Consider the following 24,354-nt stretch of genomic DNA (forward strand, 5'->3'; position numbering starts at 1 on the left):
CATCACTCTGAAGTTTTTTTGTGTTCTTTTATAATCCCTTACTCACCACTTGCCCATCCCCAGGCAAACACTGATGTACTTTCTGTTATTATAGATTAGTTTACATTTTCTAGAATATTGCATATATAGCATCTTACAGTATATATCCTTTTTGTGTGTTTGTGGGGGTCTGGCTTCTTTTACTCACCATGATTGTTTTAAGATTCATCCATGGTTGCATGTATCAGTAGTTCATTCCCTTTAATTGATGAGTATTTCATTGCATAGATACACGTACCACAGTTTGCTTTATTCACTTGTGGACGGACATTTGGGTTGTTTCTAGTTCGGAGCTAATACAAATAAAGTTGCTCTGAACATTTGTGTACTTGTATGGGCAGTTGGTTTCATTAATCTTGAGTAAACACCTGGGAGTGGAATAGCTGGATCATATGATAGGTGTACATTTAACTTTTAAGAAACAACTAAACTGTTTTTCAAAGTGGTTATGCCATTTTGCATTCCAACCAGTAGTGTACTTTTCTTTTTTGTAATGTAAATTGGGTATCAGGGTAAAACTGGCCTCTTAGAAATGAGTTGGGAGGAGTATTCCCTGAGTATAGTGTCAGTTAGGTGAAGTTGCTTAATAATGTTGTTCAAATCTCTATACCTTTTTAGGCTTAAAAAAAAAAAATGTGCTTGTTCTATCAAGTACTAAGAGGCAGGCATTAAAATCTACAACTCTAATTGTGGATATGCTGTTTCTCCCTTTAGTTCTGTCAGTTTTTGATTCATGTACTTTGAAACTTTGCTTTTAGGTGCACACACTTAGGATCATTATGTCTTGGTGACCCTTTTAAAATTGTTCAGTACCTTTATTTATCTTTTTATTTCTTAATTTCTTTATTTAACAGGTAATAACTGTTGTCCTGAAATCTGCTTTACCTGATATCAATATAGCTACTACAGCTTTCTTAGGATTAGTATTTGCATGGTATATTTCTTTTGATCTTTTTCTTTTAATCTCTCTGTGTCTTTCTATTCGAAGTGTGTGCATATAGTTGGTTCTCACTCTTTTCTCTAGTCTGGTAATCCCTGCCTTTTAAATGAAGTGTTTCACCCATTTACATTTAATATTATTTATTGATACGGTTGAATTTTTTATTTCATATTTTTTGTATTTTGTATATTTTGTTTTGTTTTTTCTGTTTGTCCCATCTCATCTTGTTCATTTTTTCTTCTTTTCTTGCCTTCTTTAATATTGAGAACTTAAAAAAAAAAATTTCCTTTGTTAGCTTTCTAGCTATACCTCTTTTTCTTTAGTAGTTACTTTGTGGTTTATAATGTACATCTTTTATGTATTACAATCTACCACAAATTTAATTTATAACATCACTAAGGACCTTATAACAGTGCACTTCCATTTACTACTTTCCTGTCCTTCGTGCTATTCTTATCATATGTCCATGAGTACATAAGTTATAAACCCAACAATTATTCTTTTTGCTTTAAACAGTCAATTATTTGTTAACTAAGAAATGAGAAAATGCTTTTTTATTTTCTAACATATTTACCACTTCCTGTACTTTTATTTCCTTTGTATGAATCTGAATTCCATCTATTATCATTTTCCCTCATTCTTTGAAGAACTTCCTTTAACACTTACTTATATTGTAGGTTTGTTGGTGAAAGAATCTCTTAACTAAAGATGTTTTTATTTCACCTGTTCTTTTGATGGATATTTTCTCTGGATATGAAATTCTAAGTTGAGAAATTTTTCTTTCAGCACTTTAAAAATGTCATTCTTTTATATTCTGGTTTATGTTGTTTCTGATGAAAAGTCAGATTATTCTGATAGTTTTTCTATATTTAATGTGTCTTTTTTGTGTGGGTGATTTTAAATATATCTTTGTGTTACTGTTTTTTTCGCAACTTGATTTTGGTGTATAGTTTTCTTTGTGTTTATTCTGTTTGGGGTTCATTGAATTTCTTGGTTCAGTGGGTTTATATTTTTCATCAGATTCGGAAAATTTCAGCCAGTATTTCTGCACATATTCTTATTACCCAATCTCTCTTTCTTCTGTTGTTGAGACTTTACATATGTGTTAAACCATTTGGTGATGAAGCTCCATTTAGTTTATCAGTCCTGTTTTCCCTTTGAGCTTCAATTTGGATAGTTTCTAGTACCTTGTCTTTAAGTTTGCTGTTCTTTTCTTCTCTAGTATGCAGTCTGTTTTATTAGAAAAATCTGTCAAGTGAATTTTTCTTTTCAGCTACCCTACTTTTCATCTCTGTAATTTCCATTTGGTTCCCTTTTATAGCGTTTCTTTTTTCATTGTGTTCATATTATCCTTTAAATCCTTGAGCATATCTATGAAAGCTGTTTTAAGGTCCTTGTCAGCAGATTCTGTCATCCCTGTCATGTCTGTATGTTACTGTTGATTGATATTTTTTCCTGATTATTAGTCACATTTTCTTGCTTCGCCTCACAAGTAATTTTTTATTCTGTGCTGCACATTGCAGTGTTTGTTGAGCATCTGGAGTTTGTTATCTTCCTTTGAAAAGTGTTGGATTTTGTTATGGCAGGCAGTTACTTTACATACAGATCGGCTTCATACCTCAAAGGTTTGTTTTTAAACTGTTAGGGTGGGTCTCCGGTTGTTCTTATTCTAGGGTTAGAGTAATCCTTCTAAGGCCTGGCCTTTCTGGGTCCCAAACTAAACGCCCGAGGTGTTCAACAAGGTCCGTCTTCTGTGGCAGATGGGAACTCAGGCATCTCATCTTGTGAGACTCCTGAATCCTTCCTTGGCTCACAGCCCCCAGCAGCAGTTACCTGCCAGACTTTTCAGAGGCTCCTTTTATACAATCAGTTTGGCATCCAGCCATATACTTGAAGGGGGTCTCTCTGCACATTTCTGGAGTTCTTTTTTTTTTTTTTTTTCCTTCAAAATTCCCTTCTTTTCATTATTATATCCTGCTAATTCCAGCCACCTCAGAAGCCCTGAACTCTGACCATTGTCTCCTCCATTCAGCCAGACTGCAGTGCCTTCTTTGGGCTCCACCCCTGTGCCGTGGTCCAGAAGGTGTCCAGGCAGAGACTGGAGTGATCTCACATCAGGGCTTCCCTTGTGAATCACAGCCCTGTGCTGCCTACTGTTAAAGGTCTGAAAACTGTTTTCCTGTATTTTGTCCAGCTTCACAGTTGAATCTGGAGGAGGGCTTAGTCCTACACCGGGAACTCCATGATGGCCAGAGGAGTAAGGTCTGCAGTTCTCTTCCTAAGATGAAATTCCATGAAGAGGCATTCCCAAATGAGACTCCTTGTGCCACAGCTCCCGCGCATTCCCTCTTCCAGCCTTTGCGCACGCTCTTCCCATTTGCCTCGAATGCATCTTCACCCTCCTCCGCCTCGTGAAGGTTTCAGGGAGCCCCCCTGGTCTCTCTACGCTCTTGGTAGCCCCGTGGTTACTTTTCTCAAATCCTTATATTCTCTGAATTTTTTTTTTTTTGCTCCTGTTGAATTTTCAGCTTTACAGACAGGAGAGACCTCAGTACTCTTCTTATTTTTAAATATCTCTTAGATGTAAATATCTCATGTGTGTTCTTTATAAGGGCAGAGGGCAGTCAGCCAGTCTGTCTGAAGCTCGCTCTTCTTTTCCTGGTGAGAACTTGGGTAGGAATTCCAGCCTGATAACATTCCATGTGAGAAGGTCCACAGATGGAGCACACTGTTGAGTGAAAGGAGTTAGGAGTCTGGGAAGTTCATCCTGCTCCATCCCTATCTGCTCTGTGACCCTGAAGTGGTTCCTGTACCTTTCTGAGCTCTGAGTGCCCCTCTGCCTTAGATATACCTCCAGGGCTGATGGGAGGGTGACATAGGACATAGCTTCTCATGTCTCCTCTGCGACATCCCATCTTTGATGTGCTCTGCTTAAGTGGTTCTGAGTTTTGCTTTTCTGGCCATTCACGCATTGATTCTCTGATTCCACAACACCTCTTGAGCACTTCTGTGTGTCAGGGATTGTGCCAGGTCCTGAGTGCATGATTGGGCCTAGCTGGCAGTCTGCCCTCACAGAGCATTCAGGCTATTGGGGAAAAGAGACCTCAATCAAAAGATCACACCGTGTATCGGTATGGGTGGTGATCAGTGCTTGGAAGGGGCGAGGGGAGGGGACAGAAAGACTGAAAGATACATGATCAGGTGAGGTGTCAGGGAGGGGTACCAGAGGAAGTGATGCTTAAGTGGAGGTGTGTTGGACCAGCATGAGTTACCCAGGCAAAAACTGGAGGGAAGATCATTCCAGCAGAAGAAATAACATGCTCAAAGGCCACAAGGCTTGGAAGAGAGAGAGGGTATTAGAGAATGGGAAAGGCAAGAGGTGAGCTGGTCCCAGGCCAGGTGCCTGAAGATTTCTTACATCATGTGCTTCGTGGGTGTCCCTGAGCTCCCTGCCACAGGGGAGGAGGGGGCCAGGATTTTGACATCAGGAATTGTAGACCTTGGGAAGAACTGATCTGGAGGGTCTTCTAGAAACCATCCTTCAAGGTAGAGACTGGGGCTTAAGAATGAAAGCCACGTGCTCAGTGTATTGCTCAGAAATTCTCTGTCCCTTGTGCCCAGGTTCCTGGGATGTGTGGGTTGAGGCCAAAGGAGACCACGTGGCCTTGTGCAGAGGCCCCCTCAGGTAGCTGGCAAGCTTGACTCCTGTCTTATCCTGACACGGACTTTCGTGTGGCCCTTAAAGTGACTGAACCTTCTGGGCCTCAGTTTCCTTATCCGTCAAAAGTACCAGTAATAGCTGCTTAAATGCGAAGAGCCGTGTACCCTGAGATCTTGTGTGTTCTTGGGTTCTCACAGAATCCCCGTGAGAGGCTGGTCCGCACCAGTTTTCTTGGTGAATAAAAGGGGCATGGGTGGGGGGGAGCTAAGGTTAAGAGAGCGAAGTTAAGAGGCTACGGCCACAGAGACCGAAGGGGAGGGACCTGGCATTCAGAGGTGGGTTCATCTTGCTCCACACTCGGTCCCCAAACTGTGCTTTAGGGAGGCAGTGGGGAGCTCAGAGACAGAACCCTGGACACATACCATGGACTTTGATGTGTAGGTTCTGTGGCTAAAAACATTTGGAAATTGTGAGACAAGCCGCCCTTTTGATTGGCCTCCAGGGGCCTCCATGGTCCTTGGCTCCAAAAGGGAGAGGAAGAGATAGGGAGGGAACATAGGGATGTGTCCTTCCCCACCCAAGCCTCTCTAGTTTCTGATTAAGAAAGCCAGAATCCAGAGAATGGGAGTTGAGACAGTGAGGGCCACCTGTATCCTCTGTGGACGGTGGCCTTGGGGACTCCTCCTGGGGCTGGGGTGGGGTGGGTGAGGGCTTGCTTAAGGGGGCTGTGACCGGAGTGTGCCCTCGCTCCTGGCATCTGGCCACCACTGTGAATGGAGGAGGGGGTACCCTCCAAGAGGACAGGAGGGCAGCCGAGTCCTCTGAGCTCATCTCAGTGTCTCAGGCTGGTGAACAAAGCACCGAAGGGTGCATTCTCCGGTGTGACCTTGGGTGAAGCCCTGCTTCCCACTTCTCTAGACCTGGGCTTCTTCACTGGTGCCAGGAATGGCCCAAGGTGGAGGGTCAGGAAGTGCCTTTTTATTTTTTGGCCCTGAAAGCAGTGGGTGGAGTGTCTGATGCTGAGGATGGACACTGTCCTGGGGCCAGGGGTATAACGAGGCCCCTCTTCCACCCCCAGAGGCAGGGGGGCAGCGGCACCGAAGGGGCCCCTTCCCATGCTGCCTGGTCCCCTTCTTGCCTTCAGGGGGAGGGTTGCAATTGAGCCAGAAGACCACTGCCCCCGTCCTGTTCTGTGTTGAACGTGGGAGTGTGGCCTAGTAGTTTAGGGCCCCGGGCGGCATGAAGGAGCTGGACTGCTGCCTGCCCGGGACCGCCAGAGGTGAAGACCACCTGGGGGTCAGCCCCCAGTTTTCAGCGACTCCAGCTTCTGCATAGGACTCGGGAGGGAGGCAGAGGGTCTGGGAAATGTGACCCAGGCTTCCCCAGACACCACCCGGGGACTGCTGCACTGATTTGGGTGCAAGCAGCATGTAGACTTAAGTGCTGTCCCCGAGAGCGGCAAGTCCATCAGTGCCCCTTCCTCTAAAACCCCGGGACTACATGGAGCCCCTCTGCTTTTCCCCACTGCCACCAGTCAACCCTGGCACGTCCCTGTCTGTCTGCTTTCTGTCATTACTTCTGAGCCAGCCTGCCTTGGAAGGAAAAGAGGCTTCAGAGCCAGTGTTCTAGAAAATGCTCTTGGGTCTGGGTTGTCAATTCAGGTGCCCCAAGCACAGGTCATAGGCTGCATTCTTAGACACCGAGAGCCTGGGTTGGTTGAGGGTTATGGGTGATCCTCCCAGTGAGCTGGCCAGTGGCCTCTGGGAAACTGAGTGTTAGTTGACGATCAGGCTTCCCTCGAGAAGCTGGGGAAGGTTCTAGAATCCTGGACTTTCTTAGGCTCTGAGTGGGAGCAAGAGCCTTTGCTCTCTATGGACTGAAAAGAGGTTTTGACCCTTGAGCATGGGGTTCTATGGCCCAAGAGACCACTCACTCGGCCTGCTCCGAGGGCCCACGGGGACTGAGAGCATGACCCTCTCAGGTACTGCCCCCGGGTGGGAGCCACCGGACGATCCAGACACGGGCTCTGAGTGTTCGCATCCGGAGGTCTCCCCGTCTCCACGCTTCGTGGCAGCGAAGACCCAGACGAACCAGTCGGGGAAAAAGGCTCCGGCCTCCGTGGTCCGATGCGCCACCCTCTTACACCGCACCCCTCCAGCCACCCAAACCCAGACGTTCCGCACTCCAAACTCGGGATCTCCGGCAAGCAAGGCGACCGCAGGTACCGATGGCCTATGTTATGCTCACACTTCACCACTCCCCACCCCGCTCCCACCTGCCACAGCTGTGCCTGGGGTCCCTGTTCCCTTACAAGAGCGAGTGGAGGTCCCGTGGCCCTCTGGGACAGATCTGGGTGCCTCTCACTGTGCCTCCACCGTGGCAAGCCACGTAGCCTCTCTGAGCCTAGGTTTTCGTACCCTAAATCAGAGGGTTTGTGCTTGATGGTTTGCAAACTTTTTTTTTTTTTTTTTTTTTTAAAGCAGGAGAGTATTTTTTTCCCAAGTCATGGCCTAAGGAATTAAAAAATTTTTTTAAATTAACTGCCAACATTTGAGCATCAGGAGATTTTCTGTAAGACGTTTAATTTCTTGCTGACGTTGAAAAATCGTATCTGACAGTGGTGGGCCCACTTTCCTGGAAGGTAGCAGTTGGCTTGGGGCTGAGCCACGGCGGCCCCCTTGAATAGAGCACATACTGCCCAGTATTCCGTGGTCCTCACCACTCCCTCCTGCCTCCCCAACACAGTGGCCACGTGGCAGGTGTCATGTCTCATTGTGATCACGCTGTTGTCTGTCTTGCATCCAGTCCCGTTCATCCATTTCCATCACCTGCCTGGACCTTCTTGGCATGAGTTTGCATCCCCCATCTTCCTGAAAAACCCAATCTAAAAACACATTTCTAGAAAGAGCTGTTCCCCATGAAGCAGAGCTCTGTTCTCTTAGCCTCCCCCTGCCTGGTACAACCTGTGAAGCCCCTCCCCTAGCCCAGCAGGAAAGCAGTGGGCGCCAGCTCCAGTGTGTTCTGAGTTCGTGCAGGAAGGGGCTGTGGCTGCAGGAGGGTATCAGGCCGTGAAAGGTACTCAGCAGCCCCGCGCCCCGGAAAACTGATGAGACACACCCTGCGACAGCCCCGATGCTGAGTAGCGGCTGTCAGGAATCCTCATTCATATCTGGGTGGACTGAGCCTTGGGCTGCCTGCCGCCGGGGTGTGGGGTAAAGAAAGAGTCATGACGTTGTCCTTGGACTGTGGGCCTTTCCTTGCCTTCAGGAGGCCCAAAGCCATCAGAGAAATACATAAGCGTTCAAACTCAGACCTGAGACCTGAGTTAAGTGAACCAGTAGATTGGACCAACCACATAGCCATGAGATGGTTGTGTTTACCTTTACTCTGTGGTTCGGGAGGCTAATTTGGGGCAAAGGTTTGGTTCTCTTTTTTTTTTTTTCTTAAGACATTTATTTATTTGAGAGAGAGAGAAACAGCACGAGAGGGGAGAGGGTCGGAGGGAAAAGCAGGCTCCCCGCTGAGCTGGGAGCCCGACGCGGGACTCGATCCCGGGACTCCAGGATCATGACCTGAGCCAGAGGCAGAGGCTTAACCAACTGAGCCACCCAGGTGCCCCAAAGATTTGGTTCTTAAAAATGTTTGAGGATAAGTTTATTGTGCTTAGGTCTTCCAAAAGAGGAGTAAGTGGTCAGTCAACCTTGAAGGTAATGATTTTTCAGGTACTGCGCTGAGAAAAGCCAATAGCAGTTGTATTTTTGCAACAGTAGTCATAAATTGGTTGGAGACAGACTGGTTATTGTGGGCTCTTTGATGGTGGATATTGGCTCAACTAAAGAAGGGGATCCTGGCTTTCACATCTTGCTTTTACTCTTGACCTTGTGGCTGGGAGCTTGTACATTGACCGTTTTGTGCAGAAAACCGCCTGCAAGGGCCGTGTGGTCTGTGGCGGCCCTCGGAGCTCCGCGCATCCAGCGAGCTATGGGACGTGCCTCTGGCTGCCGCCGTGTGGCCTGGAAGGCTTGTGGGGCTCACAGGGAGGAGGACAGCAGGGGGTGAGCAGGGCCTTACCCGTCAGAGCCAGAAGTTGTCCTTGCCCCCGTCCCGCTAGCAGGCCGTGCTCCGTGGGTACGAGCCTGCTTGCACACGGCACCCCTCACCCCCTTGGTTTTCGGCCCGAGGTGTTGATGCCTTGGAGAGCTGTTCTGAATGTGCACCGTCAGCTGAGCAACAGGGGACTAATGGTAGGGGTCTGTAAGCTCCGTGCTGCATACTGAGATGTTGGTTAGGCTGCATGGAACACCACAGACGGGTAAGCGTTGAAGGAACGCACAGGGATTAAGATGGAGAAAGGAATCACTTCCCTACCCCAGACCTTTTTCAAGAGACTGCGTCTGCCCCAGGAACGAACTCTCCTTACTTTGCCATCCGATGGGTTAGGAGTACACCCACCTCCAGAACTGGGCAACCTCACTTCCCTGTCTTTTTGCCTGTAGAGTGGGGATGACAGTGTGGATCTCAGAGCTCTATCGGGAGGACTGGGGGCGACCATGGGTGTAAGGTGTGTGACCATGCCCGGTGCATAGTAGGTGCTCCGTAAATGAGAGCCCACCCCAGATGAAGAATTGAGGGGCTCTCTGTAAATCGGCAAAGAGAGCCCCTTCAACTCTTCGTGAGGTGGGCCAATGTGTAACCGTCAGCCCAGGTGTTTCCATAGACACATTTTGAAGAGCGGGTCTTGCGATGTTATCAACGGCCTCGGCGTCGGGAGGCGTCATTGGGGTCGGGAGCCTGGGCTTAGAGCAGGGCCTGTAGGAGCCACCTGCGGCTTCTTGCCCCGTTGCCCCATCCTCGTTTCCCTGTTGCCCCATCCTTGTTTCCCCGTTGCCCCATCCTCGTTTGGAATCCTGGCCCCCACGGTCTGAGCACTTGCCCTTCTGACGTAGGGTGGGCTGGGTGACGGTGGCATTTCCCAAAGTGGGTTCCGGGCAATCACCAATTTTGAGGGATACTAAGGAATTTTTAAAGTGGGCTTCGGTGGCTAAATATATTTGGGAAGGCTGGGTCACACAAGCGAAATGGGTCTCTTTCGGGTTGAGCTTCTCAGAGCCTTTGATGTCCTTGTGAGAGTTGTCTGCCCTTACAAGGGACTGGGTCAGCTGCTCATCCCCATTGCACTTGCTCTCAGAAGACTTTATCTACTAGAGCGGCCCACAGCCCTGTTGTGCCAAGAGCAAAGCTGCCTTCAAGCGCCTATATTCTGTCTCAGAACCTTCTGCAGGTGGGGGTGGGGGTCGGAACTAAACCGGTCAGTTTCCTCCTGGTCGGACCCCATCTCTTCGCTCCAGGTTTCCAGTTAGCGCCAGGAAGGTGCCACCTCCAGGTGGAGATGCCCCAGAATCCCTTAAGGAGCCAGTCCCTTCCCCCCAGATGAACTCTGAGCAGACTTCATCTGGTCTTTGGGCTCCCAGGGTGTGGGGCTGCCCCAGTTCTGCCAGTCACACTGTCTCTCCCAGGATGCCCTCCCTGCCACCTAGGGAGCACTCGGCTTGTGGCGCTGGAATCCGCTGTCTGGCCCTCCTGTTCCGCCAGGGCCACCAGCAGGAAGTAGTCTGTCACCCTCCCTGCTCCTTGGTGGGGCCTGTGGCGGCAGATTCTGGCCGAGGAAGTAGTGGGTGGCAGGTCCAGATGACTTAGTGTCACAAATGTGGCTCCTTAGGAGCCAAAGATGGGAGACCCAGGCCCATTTGCCATCGCCCACTCAGCTGGGTTTCATCTGGGCATTCAGGTCACACACGCGTGCCCTTGTGTCTGGCCCTCCACCCACGCTGGGCACTGTGCGGGCGATCTCTTGGGGCCCTGACGAGGTATCAGGCAAGTCGGGTGAGCCCGAGGAGCTGGGGGTCTGGTTTGGGGTCTAGAGCCCTTCGCACTGCAGGTTCCCCAGCATAAAGCCCTGGACGCTCCCAGCCCCCGGACGGGGCAGTTCCGGGGTACCCTGGCCTCAGAGTCCCCTGTGGCATGCCCTTCCCCTGGGCCCTTGTAGTGCTAACCAGTCACCAGTGTTTTCTTGCTCTCTCCTGTCGCCACCCAGCAGAAAGCGCTTTCAGTCGGAGAGTAGAAGGCAAAGCACAAAACCACTTTGAGGAGACAAATAGCAGTTCCCAAAACTCCAGCGGTGAGTGTGCCCTGTGACAACCATCCTGTGCTGTGGCCTCCACGCACTCCTTCCCGTGGTGGCGGCAGGTGCTCTGGGCTGGGCTCTTCTTGGAACATGATGGTGTTCCTGGGAGGACACGGCGGGCAGGGAATTAGGGAGGGGGCCAGGGCCAGGCAGAAATGGGAAGGGTGTTTTCTTCCAGGGACCTGTGTCTGGGCCTCAGGGGCATCTCAGGGACCGCTGCTCTTGTCTCTTCCCTGTCCCCGTGGAGAGAGGAACTCGACCTCCCCATAACCTGCAGCATTGACTCGGTTGGCCCCTGGGGGGGGGGGGGGGTCGGGGTGGAGGGGAGTAAGAGAGCTCGTGCTAGGTGTTTAGAGTAAACGTTGCAGCCAGTTTCTTTCCAGGACAGGCAAAGTGGGTGTTGTAGAGAGAACTATAGCGTAAGAGCCAGAGACCCCAAGCCCTGGCCCCACTTTGGACCAGAGGCCGTCCAAAGGTCCTCTTCGGGTTGGCCGCGGTGACCGGTGGTGTTTTGGCGCCCCCTGGCGGCTGTCCTAGCGCACCTTGAAGCCGGGCCGCGAAGGCCTCTCCCGGGACCAACCTCAGCTAGCCTAGCCGGGCCCTGGGGGCCTGTCTGAAAGAGGCCCCGCAAGCCGGTCTGCACAGGGGCAACCAGGGCAGGATGGGAAGAAGTTCTGATACTTGGGTTACGGTAAGGTAGGGTACCTCCTCGCTTTCTTGTGCAGCTGCAGCCGAGCTCAGCAGACGAGGTGCTGGCCGCCACCCAGGCACAGACGGGGGTCCATCAGTCAGGGTCTTCATGACACAGCCAGGAGCACGGACTCGGCCGTGGAGGCTTCTGCCCAGTACGCTGAGCTCCGGCTCTGGTCCCTAGCCGAAGCGTGAGCCCCGGCTGCAGCGCCTGCGTGCTGGGGACTGGGGCCAGCCTTGCGTTCTCCTGCGCGGGGAAGCGGGGCTCCCGCACACGTCCCTGTGGTGGTGGGCAGTCAGCGAGGCCCATGGAGGTGACACACTCCCGTGCGGGCTGTTGTGGCGGTGGCGGAGGTTTTAAGGAAGCCAAGTGATACGTGGAGTGCCCCGAGGGGGGGGGGGGGGGGGGGGGGGGGGGGGGGGGGGGGGGCGGCTGGGAATGTCAGCGTAGCCCCGGGAACCGTAGAGCGCGTGCGGCTTTTCCAAACGGCTCACCCTTTTGAGAAATGTAACCCAGCCTCCCCGAGGCAGCACTAAGAGCGATGGGGTGACTTGCCCAAGGCCACACAGGAGGCACCCCCTCCCGGGGAGCCTTCGCCTCAGCAGCCAGGCCGTGTCTCCCCCCCCGCCTCTGGGTCCTGCAGAGCTGCCCCTCGGACTGGGGGACTGGGGAGGACGGTGTGAAGTGCTGGCAGCCACCATTTATTGAGCGCTTACTGCGTGCCTGGCCTGTGTTCAGAGCTGTACGTGTCTCACCTGTTTTCATCCTCACCACAGCCCCGGGGCGGGGGTGGGCTGTCAGTGTTATTGTTAACCCCATTTTCTGGATGAGGAAACTGAGGCCCAGGAGAGGTCAGTCATGGGTCCAGGTCCCCAGCCTGTAAGGGATGGGGCCAGGACCCCGGGCCCAGTCCCTCTGGTCCTCCCCTGCTGCCTTCTGCCTTTGAGGCTCACTCGACAACGCCAGTGAGCAGAATCCCTCCCCGAGGCTGCTCTGGCGTCCGGCGCCAGGATCTAGAAGCAGCCCCCAGCTCCCTCTCCTGAAGCGGCAGCCACACGTGGACATTTCCTCATTAGAGCTCTGTGGGCTCACTCTGAGAGCTGAGGGTGTCCTGGAGGCATGGCCCTGGCTGACTTTGCCCTGCCTGGTGCTCCGGCACCAGCCCAGAATGTGAGCCTGGCTCTCAGATCCTCCTCGAGCCCCGATGGCTCACTGCTTCTTCCTGAGGACGGAAGTAATGACAATCATCTCAGAACAGCAGATCGGGAAGAGACTTAGCTAAACTGTTTCTCTTTTGCAGAAACTGCAAGTCCCCTGATTTCCAATCCTTTCCCTCTCCTACAGAGTAAGTGACGGTCCCATGGGGGGCTGGAGAGGGCAAGGCAGGGCAGGGAGTGAACTCAGCCGGCCACCTGCTCAGGACCTCCCCAGAGCGCCTGCCCTTGGGCACCCCCTAGGCAGACCTGGCAGGCAGACCTGGCAGCCAGCCGAGGCAGGAGGAGGGCCTGGCCCCAGGTGGGAGGGGGAGTCCGGACAGGGGACGGGGCAGAGCCCTGACCACAGGCAGCCTGCCTCCGCCCTCCCCGGCCCTGGCAGGAACCCAGGCCTTCCCGTTGCTACTCGCGGGGGCAGCCTCAGGACACACCTCCTCCAGGCCCATCTCAACCGCCCTTTGCGTCTCTTCGTTACTCCTCTTTGGCCCCCTTCTTTCCTCTTCCTTCCGCTTTTCCCCGTGCCGGGCACTGGCTTGAGTGCTGGGGACACAGAGGTGGAAGGTCCACCTGCGCACGCGGCCCCATCCCGCCCGCTCTGTCTTCCCTGTCCTCACCTGTCCTGTGTCCTCTCGCCTTTCTACGGCCTTCTCTACTTTCTACCCTTCTCTCTAGTTTATTTCCCGCTCCCTTTACCGTGCTCTGTACTCTTCACCTGGTTTTCGTTTCGTTCCATACACTCATGTAGCTGTTTCCTCGGCGCGGATGTCTGCGGAGCATGTGGGACGTGGCCCTGCCCCAGAAGAGCACCTGGTCCGTCAGTGTTGCCCCCCTCCCCTCCCCAGTGCCCAGAACAGTGCCTGGCACACAGTAAGCACTCAATAAATGTCTGCTTGATTGAATCAGACGGCCTCTTTATCTGCAGGTCTTCCTCCCTCCCCCCAAGCTTCTCCCTCAGCAGTTAGTGACAGGGGCGGACAGGCTGGGCCCAGAGCCCCAAGCGCAGAGCCCCAGCCAGCTCCCGGGCATCCGGGGTCGTTCTGACCCTAACACAGCTACCTCGTTTCTCCCCCTCCCGCCCCAGAACCGTACACCTGCGGCGCCTGTGGGATCCAGTTCCAGTTCTACAACAATCTGCTGGAGCACATGCAGTCCCACGCAGGTAAGGGAGCCTGCCCGGAGGCCACGCTTTCTCAGGAAATGGGCACAGGGCCTGGGACCTGTCCTCAGGGAGCCCTGCGGCCGCCCAGGGCAGGTCTGTGCTGAGGAGGGTGGTGGGAGCACCGTTAGAGGGACGAGCTGAAGAAGGCTTCCTGAAGGTTGTGGCTCTGGCGCTGAGCCTGAAGGCCCCATGGTAGCTGACCAGGAAGGATGTCGAGGGGGCAAGGGAGTGTGGTTTGAGATCTCGGTGAGCTGAGGCAGGGCTGGGAGGGGCGAGGCATCCTCCCAGGGCAGCCTGGGCCCAAGCCCCGTCTCCGAGCAGGTACGTTCGCTGTAACACCGTCCCAAACGTGACAGCAGCGGTCCTCAAACTGGAGCGTGCCCCAGGCCCCACCCTGACACCGGGGTCTGTAGGCCTGAGGCAAGTCCCCGGTGACCAGCTGCCTGCCGGCTGGTGGCTTACTACCTAGGTGACCTTTCTATCAGCTCTTCTGCCACCTTCCAGGCTTGTAGTATTAGCATCCTCCTCTCAACCGTCCTGCCTTCGGAGCCATGCCTCCCGTTTTTAGGGTTTTTTCACAGTAGCACCCCACTTCTGGTCCAGTTTCTGTTTCAGTCAGGCAGACACTACGTGCGATGGCAGATAAACCCCAAATTCTCTAGTGGTTTGACGTAATCACTTCTGCGGTCACAGCACAGCTTAATGCAGGTGGCCGGGCTGGCTGGCCCTGAGCACGGTGACCGAAGCTCCGTCCTCCCCTTTGGCTCCTCCGAGCTTCCCTCTCTGGGACTGGGCGGCGGGGAGAGAAACACACTTCCTCCTTCACCACTTTGGATCACAAGTGACACGTGACCTGTGTGCCCACATTCCAGGGGTGGGAGCACGCCCAGCGCCACTGTCCAGGGACAGCCTGACACACTGCCAAGAGAAACGGGAACCTGGGGGTTCAGCTAGCGGTCCTTGCCGCCCCTCCGAGGCCTCCTTGGGGCCTGGGGCGGGGGGCATTGGAAGTGGTGGGAGGAAAGTGCCTGACGGGCAGGGCGGTGCAGGAACGGTGGTCTGTGATGGCGACTGTTGCTGCTCGTGCCCCTCTTAGGGCAGGTGTGACCCGCCCTAGCGCAGGGCTAGACTCTCATTTAGGCGGGCGGCTGTTCTGTTCTGCGAGCGGGACCCCTCTTCGTTCATTGTGTCCGTCTGGTCCTTTGCACGCAGTCATTGGGTGGGCGCTGTCCTCTGGGCGCTCAGTCACGTGCTCTTTGGTGGGGGGAGCTATTATTTCTAATGAACTCATTAAAATCAGAGCTGAGCCAGATTGGCAGCCGAGGCGTGTGAGCTCCAAGTTCTGGTGTGCCTCCAGGCCACGTGACCCGGGCAGGAAACGTACGTGTGTGTGTGTGTGTGTGTGTGTGTGTGTCTGTCTGTCTGTCTGTCTGTCTGTCTCTCTGTCTCTCTGTCTCTCTCTCTGTCTCTCTCTCTCTCTCTCTCTCTCTCTCTCGTATCCGTCCGTCCGTGTCCTCTCCCCCCCCCCCCGCCTCCTTCTCCATCTCAAAAACCTGTGCTCTCCGGCTGCCCTCCTGCTAAAGTCTTCACGTGCCTCACGCCTCCTGCTTGCCTTGGCTGGCAACTGGCCCTCACCACGGAAGGCCTCGGATGCCCGCTGAAGGCGTTCAGACTGGACCCTGTGGGAACCAGTGACAGGCACACCTCTTGGACCTGAACCTCCCATACTCCAGCTCTGCTGACTCCGCCTCCTCTGGAACCCGGACCCTCCACCTGCCCCCCTGCTGGCTTCTGGCTGCTGAGGCTAATTAGGGAAGACTCTGTCTGGGTGCCTGTGCTTCCCCATCCCTCAGGCAGTTGGGTGGAGGCCATTAAAATGCAAATCAAGGCTGGGCCGGTGGTGGCCCCATGGCTCCCAAGCCTCCCGACTTGTTTTCTAGGGAGAGCTTTGGGCCTCTTTGTTCTGGTCCACTGCTGGCAGAGAATGCCTTGCGGGCAATCCAGTGCAAAGCCAGCCTGAATCCCAGCCAGGCTGAGTCAGGATTAAAGGATTGACTCCGTAGAGAAAAATTAAGCGTCATGATCTGTGCAGTTCACAGTGTCGCTGATAAGGGGGATCAGCCTTGAATAACACCAATCTCATTAAGAGGCTGCTGAATGGCACAAGGTAATTCCCCCTAATAAACTTCTTTTCTGTGCTGTAGGAAAATTTGTCTTGCCCCTGGTGACAGTTCCAGGGTATGTTTTGGCAGTAATAATACCGGAGATCGCTAACATTTAGTGAGCAATTACTACGGGTCAGACGAGGCTATGTCGTTAGATCTCCTGAACAAGCTGACGTTCTCATCCCTATTACATAGATGAAGAAACCGAGGGTCACAGAACATAATCACTGGCCCAAAGTTGCAGAGCTTGTAAAAAATACCTAACATCATTTGAGCTCTCGCACGGTGCCAGGCCTTCCCTTGGAGCAGCTCACTTCTCTGGGCCTCAAGCTTCGCATCTGTGAAGTGGGCCGGTCATTGCTCTCACAGGCTGGGTGAAGGGTCTGGATATGTCACAAATTGAGGGTCGTAGTACAGTCAGTCTCAGATACTGAGCAACAGGTACCTCTTTTCCAGTCCTCTATCCGAACAGCTGCTTTCTCCTTCCTGCAGTGGTCCCTCCCCAGGAGATAGCCTTGACTCCCAACTTTGCATCCGGCCCTTTGCAGATGTGGCTGGACATGTTCATTTCTGGTACTTAGGGGATAGCCACACTGAATAAACTTTATTTTCAGCTCAAGGTATAAATCAAGCCTTTTCACAGGGCATTTACCAAGTACCTCACCCATGTCGGGAGCGGTATCAGTGGGATCTGGAGAAAAAAGTCGTTTGAGTCAACTGATAGTAGACATTGTTCCCCACTGCTAGGTTGAGTCCTCTCCATTCCAGGTCCTGCAGAAAGGCAGAGGATGAGGGAATCACCCTGGCAGCTCGCCCCACCCTAGCATTTTGGTTAAGGAGGGGAAACTGAGGCCCAGAAAGTTGAACGGCTAGCTTAAGCTCATACCCCACAACCAGGGCAGAGCTGGGTTTGAGCCCCGGGCCTTCAAACCCCTGTACACTGGTGGAGAAAGTTGGTAAGAATGGCTGCTGGTTTCCATTTTAGGAACGTGTGTTTCCCCATTTTAAATGTACTATCTGCTCATTAAAAGAGATCGGGAACTTGCAGAGAAGTTAGGAAATGAAGCATCAGCCATGATCTCACTACTCAGAGCTAATCACTGTTGTTACTCTTTGAATGGGCTTCTTTTCATTCATTTTTTTAAAATTGGACTTACGAAGATAGAATTTTACGTACATGGAGTCCGCTAATTTGAAGAGTGCATTCTGACCATTTTGACAACTGAGAGTCATCTGATCAACATCGCAGTCAAGATGTGTAACATGACCATCCACCCCAAAAGTTCTCTCCTGCCTCTTAGTGGCCAGTCCCCTCCCCGAGCCCAGCCCTGGCAACCACTCTCTGCTTCATTTTGCTCTAGTTTTGCTTTTACTGGAATTTTATATAAATGGAATTACATGGCATTTAATTTTTTGTGTCTGGCTTCTCTCACTTAGCATACTTTCGAGATGAATCCATGTTCTGTGTTATCAGTAACTACTATCGCTACTTTTTATTTCTGAGTAGTACACCGTTGTTTGGATATGCCACAATTTGTTTATCTTGTGACCAGTTGATAGGCATTTAAGTTATCTCCAATTTGGGGCTATTATGGGAACACACCTGCTGTGAACGTTCAAGTACACGTTTTTGTGTGGACATATGTTTTTAACTCTATACGGGGTGTACACCTGGGAGTGGAAATTCTGGGTTACATGATAACTCATGTTTAATTGGGAATTACCAGATTGTTTTCCATTCCCACGAACAGTGTATGAGGGGTGTGATTTCATAGCAAAGTACTTGCTATGATTTGACTTTTTGTTTTAGCCATCCCAGTATGTGCGAAGTGGCATTTCATTATGATTTTCATTTGCATATTCCTGATGACTAATAACATCGAAGATGTTGTCTTGTGCTTAGTGGCCATTTGAATATCTCCTTTGGAGAAATGTCTGTTCAGATCCTTTGCCCATTTTTAATTTTTTTTTGTCTTTTTATTGTTGAATTGTAAGTATTCTTTACATATTCTAGGTAGAAAGACCTCTATAGATACATGACTTGCAAATATTTTCTCCCATATTGTGGGTTGTCTTTTTACTTTCTTGATGCTGGCCTTTGAAGCACAGAAGTTTTAAATTTTGGTGAAGTCCATTTATTTTTTTCTTTCATCATGTGTGCTATTGGTGTCTTATCTAAGAAACCAGTTTTAGCTTTTACTTTTATGACTATATTCCGAGTTAATTTTTGTATGAGTTATCAAGGGAGGGGTCCTGCTTTATTCTTTGCATGCAGCTGTCCAGTTTTCCCACCACCAGGTTTTGAATAGATTATCCTTTCGCCCGTTAAATTGTCCTTGCATCCTTGTCAAAAATCAACTGGCCGTAAGTGTGAGGGTTTATTTCTGAAATCTGAATTCTGTTCCATTAATCTGTATGTCCTCGTGCTAGTACCACACTAACTTGATTAATATGTGGCTTTGCAGTAGTTTTTTTTTTTTTTTTTTTTTAAGATTTTATTTATTTTTTAGAGAGCGAGTGAGAGAGAAACAGCATGAGAGGGGAGAGGGTCAGAGGGAGAAGCAGGCTCCCCGCTGAGCCGGGAGCCGGATGTGGGACTCAATCCCAGGACCCTGGGATCATGACCTGAGCCGAAGGCAGACGCTTAACCATCTGAGCCACCCAGGCGCCCTGCAGTAGTTTTGAAATCAGGAAGTGTGAGACTTCCAACTTTGTTCTTTTTGAAGATCGTCTTGGCTATTTTGCATCTCTTGCATTTCCACATGAATTTTAGGCTCAGCTTGTCAATTTCTGTTAAAAAGCCAGCAAGAATTTTGATAGGGATCGTGTTGAATCTAGGTTAATTTGGGGAGTATTGCCATTTTGACAATATTAAATCCTCCAGTCTATGAACATAGAATGTCTTTCCATTTATTGAAGTCATCTTTGAGTTCTTTCAACCATGTTTTTAGTTTTCAGTGTACAAATCTTGCACTTCATTTGTAAATTTATTCCGAACTATTTTATTCTTTTGGATGCTATTATAAAATGGAATTACTTTCTTAATTTAATTTTGGGGTGTTCATTTGTTAGTATAAAGAAATACAGTCGATTTCTTTTTCATATATGTTGATCTTGTTTCCTACAACCTTGCTAAACTTACTTACCAGTTCTAAGAGTTTTGTGTGTGCGCACGGATTCCGTAAGATTGTTTATGTACACAACCATGTCATCTGCAAATAGAGATCATTTTACTTTTTCCATTCCAATCTGGATGATTTTTGAAATTATTATTTTTTCCTCCTTGCCCTGGCTAGAATCGCTAATACACATTGAATAAAAGAGATGAGAATGGATATTCTTGTCTTGTTCCTGATCTTAGGGGGAAAGCTTTCAGGATTTAACCATTAAGTGTGATGTTTGCAGTGGGTTTTTCATAGATGCCCTTTGTCAGGTTGAAAAAGGTCCCTTCAGTTCCTGGTTTGCTGATTGTTTTTATCATGAAAAGGTATTAGATTTTGTCACATGCCTTTTCTGCATCTATTGGGATCATGTGGTTTTTGTTTTTTGTTTGATTAATACGTTATATTTGTATGTTGAACCAACTTTGTATTCTTGGAGTAAATCCCACTTGTTATAGCTGGATTTGGCTGCTCTGTTTTATTGAAGATGTTTGTGTCTAGTCCTAAGAGATAGCGGCCTGTGGCTTCTTTTCTTGTAATTTCTTTGTCTGATTTGGGTATCAGAATAATGTTCACCTTGTGAAATAAATTGTGAAATGGTCCCTCCTCTTCTGTTTTTGGGAAGAATTTGTGAAGAGTTCCTTCAACATATGATTAGAATTCACTAATGAAGCTATCGGAATCTGGACTTTGCTTTTTTTTCTTTTAGTGGAAAATATTTTGAACACTAATTCAATCTTCTATAGGTCTGTTCAGATTTTCTATTTCTCAAATTGGTTTTTGGTAGTTTATGTTTTTCTAAGAATTTATTTCATCCAGGTTATGTGAGTTGTTGGAATACTATTGTTCATAGTATTTGCTTAAAATCTTTTTGGTTTCTATCAAGTCAGCAGACTTAAGTTTTTTTTAGATTTCCTTTATCAGGTCCAGGAAGTTTCCTTCTCTTCCTAGTTTGTCATGAGTGGCTATTGAATTTTGTCACATATTTTAAAAGACTTATTTATTTTTAGAGAGAGCGAGAGCACGTGGGGTGGGGGGGTAAGGGGAGAGAATCTCAAGCAGGCTCCCCACCAAGCACAGAGTCAATCCCATGACCCTGAGATCATGACCCTAGCCGAAATCGAGTCGGACACCAAACTGAGCCTCCCAGGCACCTCTGAATTTTCTCACATTTTAATGTGTACTTATATTCATAGAGATCATTTTTCTTCTTATTTTCTCTTAGTATAGGGAATTGCACTGATTGGATTTCTGTTTTTAACCTCAACTTACATCTCTGGGGTAAATTCCACCTAATGACAATGTATTATTTTTTTAATATATTGCTGTATTTAGTTTAATATTTGGTTAAGGATGTTTATGTTTATGAGGAATATGGGTTTGTAGTTTCTTCTCCTGCAGTGTTTTTCTCTAGTTTTGGATCAGAGTAATGCCAGCCTCATAAAATGAGAGATGTTCTTCCCTCATCTATTTTCTGGAGTAATTTGTGTAGAATTTGTATTACTTCTTCCTTAAATATTTGATCACATTCTCCAGTGAACCCATATGGGATTTTTCTTTGTGATTGGTTATTTAACTATGAACGCAATTTCTGTAATAGATACGGGACTATTTCAGGTTATCTGTTTCTTCTGGAGTGGACTTTGGTACTTTGTATGTTTTAGGGTATTTGTTTGCCTCACTTGTATCATTTTTAATCCCTCTTGTATCTGTAGCATATGTAGTGATGTCACTTTCTGTCATTCCTGATACTGATAATTGGTGTCCTTTTTCTTTTTTTAATCTTTTTGGCCAAAGGTTTATCATTTTTCTTCATTTCTACAAAGAATCAGCTTTTAGTTTCATTATTTTTCTCTATTGTATTTATTTTCTTTATTCATTCTGCTTTTAGCTATCTGAATTCCTTTCGTCTTTAGAATCAATTTACTCTTCCTCTTTAGATCTTTCTACTGGTGGAAGCTTATAACACTGATTTTAAACCTTTATTCTTTTGTAATGTAATTATTTAATGCTATAAATATGCCCCGCTTTAGATGGATCCCACAAATTCTGAAAGGTTATGTTTTAATGTTAAGTTTAAACCATTTTCTAATTTCCCTTATTATATTTTTTGTTCCATGTGGTTTTAGAAGTGTGATGTTTATTATTCAAATAGTTGCAATTTTTCCAAAGACCTATTTCTTACTGATTTCTAATTTTTCATTCAGTTATGGTCAGAGACCACTTATGTAATTTCACTATATTTCTGCCTACCTCCTTTCTTGGGAACCCAATTATATGTGTATTAGGCTGCTTGATCTTGTCCACTCTCTCTTCATTTATGTTCAGTCCTTTTCTTTCATTTCTAACTAACAGTTACTCAGAGAAGAGAGTTGAAATCCCCAGTTATAATTGTGGGTTTGTCTACTTCTTGTTTCAGGTTTTGCTTCATGCGTTTGGATATATACACGTTTAGGATTATTATGTTATTCTTGGTATTTTGACCCTGTTGTCATGGTGTAGGGTCTCTTGTTATCCCTGGTAATATTTCTTGTTCTGAGGTCTATTTTTTCTGTAATACCATCACAAAACATCACTAGCTTTCTTCACTACTATTTGTATGGTGTACCTTTATTCCGCCTTTTACCCTGTCTTCATATTTAAATAGGTTCCTTATAGATAACATATAGTAGAGTCTTGCCTTTTTACGAAGTATGACAATCTCTGACTTATATTTGGAATGTGGAGACCATTTATATTTAATGTAATTTTAATATTATTGGGTTTAAGTCTACCATCTTGCTGTTTGTTTCCTAATCATCTCATTTCTTCCTTGTTGCTCTTTCTCTCATTTTTCTGCCTCATTTTGGATTGAGAATTTTTTTATGATTCCATTTTTATTTCCATTGATTCATCAAGCCAACTCTTTTATTATTTTTTTAAAAGATTTTATTTATTTATTAGCATAAGTATGGGGAAGGGCAAGCAGGGGCAGAGAGAGAAGCAGGCTCCCCGCTGGGCAGAGAGCCGGAAGCAGGGCTTGATTCCAGGACCCTGGGATCATGACCTGAGCCGAAGGCAATCACCCAATCAACTGAGCCACCCAGGCGCCCCTCTTTGTGATATTCTTGTCCTACAGTTTACCGTACATATTATTACTACAATTCGTTATTATTTTCTAATGAGAAGTCATTTATCTCTTGAAGAGTATAAAAGTGAGGGAACGTTTTATATATATATATATAATAATATAATATAATGTAATGTAATATAATATATATATATATTTACCTGCATGTGTAGTTTCCAGCACTCTTCATTTCTTTTGTAGATTCAGATTTTTATTTGATGTCGTTTTTGCTAAGACCCAAAGAAATTCCTTTAACATTTCTTACATAAGTGCAGGTCTGACCTTTTTGAAAATTTTTTATCTCAAAAACTTATTTCATCTTTATTTGTGAAAGATACGGCCATTGGATTTAGAATTTTAGGTTGATTAAAAAAAATTTTTTTTTAGGTTGATACTTTCTGTTGATACTTTTGTTCCGTTGCCTCCGGGTCTGTTGTCATACTTACTGTTGTTCATTTGTGCGTTAATTTCTCCCCCTCTCTGGCTCCTTTTAAGAGTTTCTCTTTTCACTGGTTTTCAACAATTTTGTCATGGTGCTGTGCCTTGGTGGTATTTTCTTTATGTTTATTCTGCTTAGAGTCCGTTGAGCTTTTTGAATCTGGACTTACACTTTTAATCCAGTTTGGGAAAATCGTGGCCATTTTTTCAGATTTTTTTTCCTGCCTCACCCCCTTTTCCTGGGACTCCAGTTGTATGTATATGAAATTGTCTGTCTGACAGTGTCCATGCTCTGTTCATTATCTTCAGCCTTTTACCCTTTTCGTTTTTCATGTTGGGTAGTTCTCTTGCGCTTTCTTCACTGATTTTTTTCTTCTGTGGCATCTGATCTTTTACCCCATATAGTGTGTTGTTTCCCTAGACAATTTATTTTTATATCTACAAGTTCCACTTGAGTTGGTTAGTTTTAGTTGTGGGTTTTTCACATCTTCCATTTCCTTCTTGATGGTATTCATGTTTCCCTTCATGTCTTTGAGCACATTTATGGGTGTTTTTATAACCGTTGCTGTAAGTTGCTTATTGGATAATTCCATTATCTCTGTCCTTTGTGGCTCTGTTTCTGTTGATTGGTTTTTCTCCTGATTGATAGGTCATATTTTCCTACTATTTGGAATGCCTGATAACCTTTTTATTGCATAATTGACATTGTGAATTTTTATATTGTTAGGTGCTAGATTTTGAAAAAACATTGAACTTTGTTCTGGTTTACAGTTTAGTTATGGAGGACCACCTCATACTTTGCAGGCTTACTCTTAAGATCTATTACGGCAGAGGGGGGCTCCTGGGTGGCTCAGTCAGTTAAGCCTCTGCCTTTGGCTTAGGTCATGATCTCAGGGTCCTGGGAATTGGGCCCTGCCTTGGGCTCCCTGCTCAACAGGGAGTCTGCTTCTCCCTCTCCCTCTGCTCTCCACCCCCACCCACTTGTTCTCTCTCTCAAATAAATAAAATCTTAAAAAAAAAGTATTAGGGCAGGTCTAGTGCAGTCCTTAATCTATGGTTAATTTTGCCCCATAGTGAAGGGACCCTACCCAATTCCTTATGCATTGTGGCCTCTCTTTTCTGGTTGAGGGAATACAGATTATTTCCTCCCCAGCCCCCCACCCTCCGCTTGCTGCTTTCTAGTGATTCTTTACCCGGTCTTGTGGAATTTGACCCTGTGCTTGGGCAGGTGAGTATTCAGCCGACTTCAGGGAACCCTACTGAAGGTCTCCAGAGCTCTTTTCTTTATGTAACTCCTTTCCCTGTAAATTCTAGCTCCCTTCGGCCTCCCTAAATATTGGCTTCTGCCTCTTCAAATCAACAGGACCACCGGGCTCTGTTCCCCTTCCCTATCCCTGTGCTGCAGCCTGCAAACTGCTTTCGGACCAGCTGGGTCAGTCGTATTACTTACCGCATTTGTCCCCCTTTTTCTGGGGTCAGACCCGGGGTACCTGTCTGAAAGCAGTGGAATCATGATTCACAGTTGCTTCCAACAGGAGAGCAATTCCCGTGGCAGGTCCTGCTTCACGGGTGGAAGTGAAAGTCTCTACCCCC

At 48.1% G+C, this 24,354-nt stretch overlaps 1 protein-coding gene across 1 annotated transcript in view; it reads left to right on the forward strand.

Moving 5' to 3' along the window:
* ZNF618 (zinc finger protein 618) overlaps nt 1–24,354 on the forward strand; it is a 177,460-nt gene that overhangs the window by 149,088 nt on the left and 4,018 nt on the right. The window contains exons 11-13 of the mRNA XM_021691432.1: nt 6,622–6,861; nt 10,735–10,818; nt 13,811–13,888. Of these exons, the coding sequence (XP_021547107.1) occupies nt 6,622–6,861; nt 10,735–10,818; nt 13,811–13,888 (402 nt within the window). The remainder of the gene's footprint in view (nt 1–6,621; nt 6,862–10,734; nt 10,819–13,810; nt 13,889–24,354) is intronic.

The sequence above is a fragment of the Neomonachus schauinslandi genome, chromosome 13 (assembly GCF_002201575.2).
Source record: "Neomonachus schauinslandi chromosome 13, ASM220157v2, whole genome shotgun sequence".
NCBI lineage: Eukaryota > Metazoa > Chordata > Mammalia > Carnivora > Phocidae > Neomonachus > Neomonachus schauinslandi.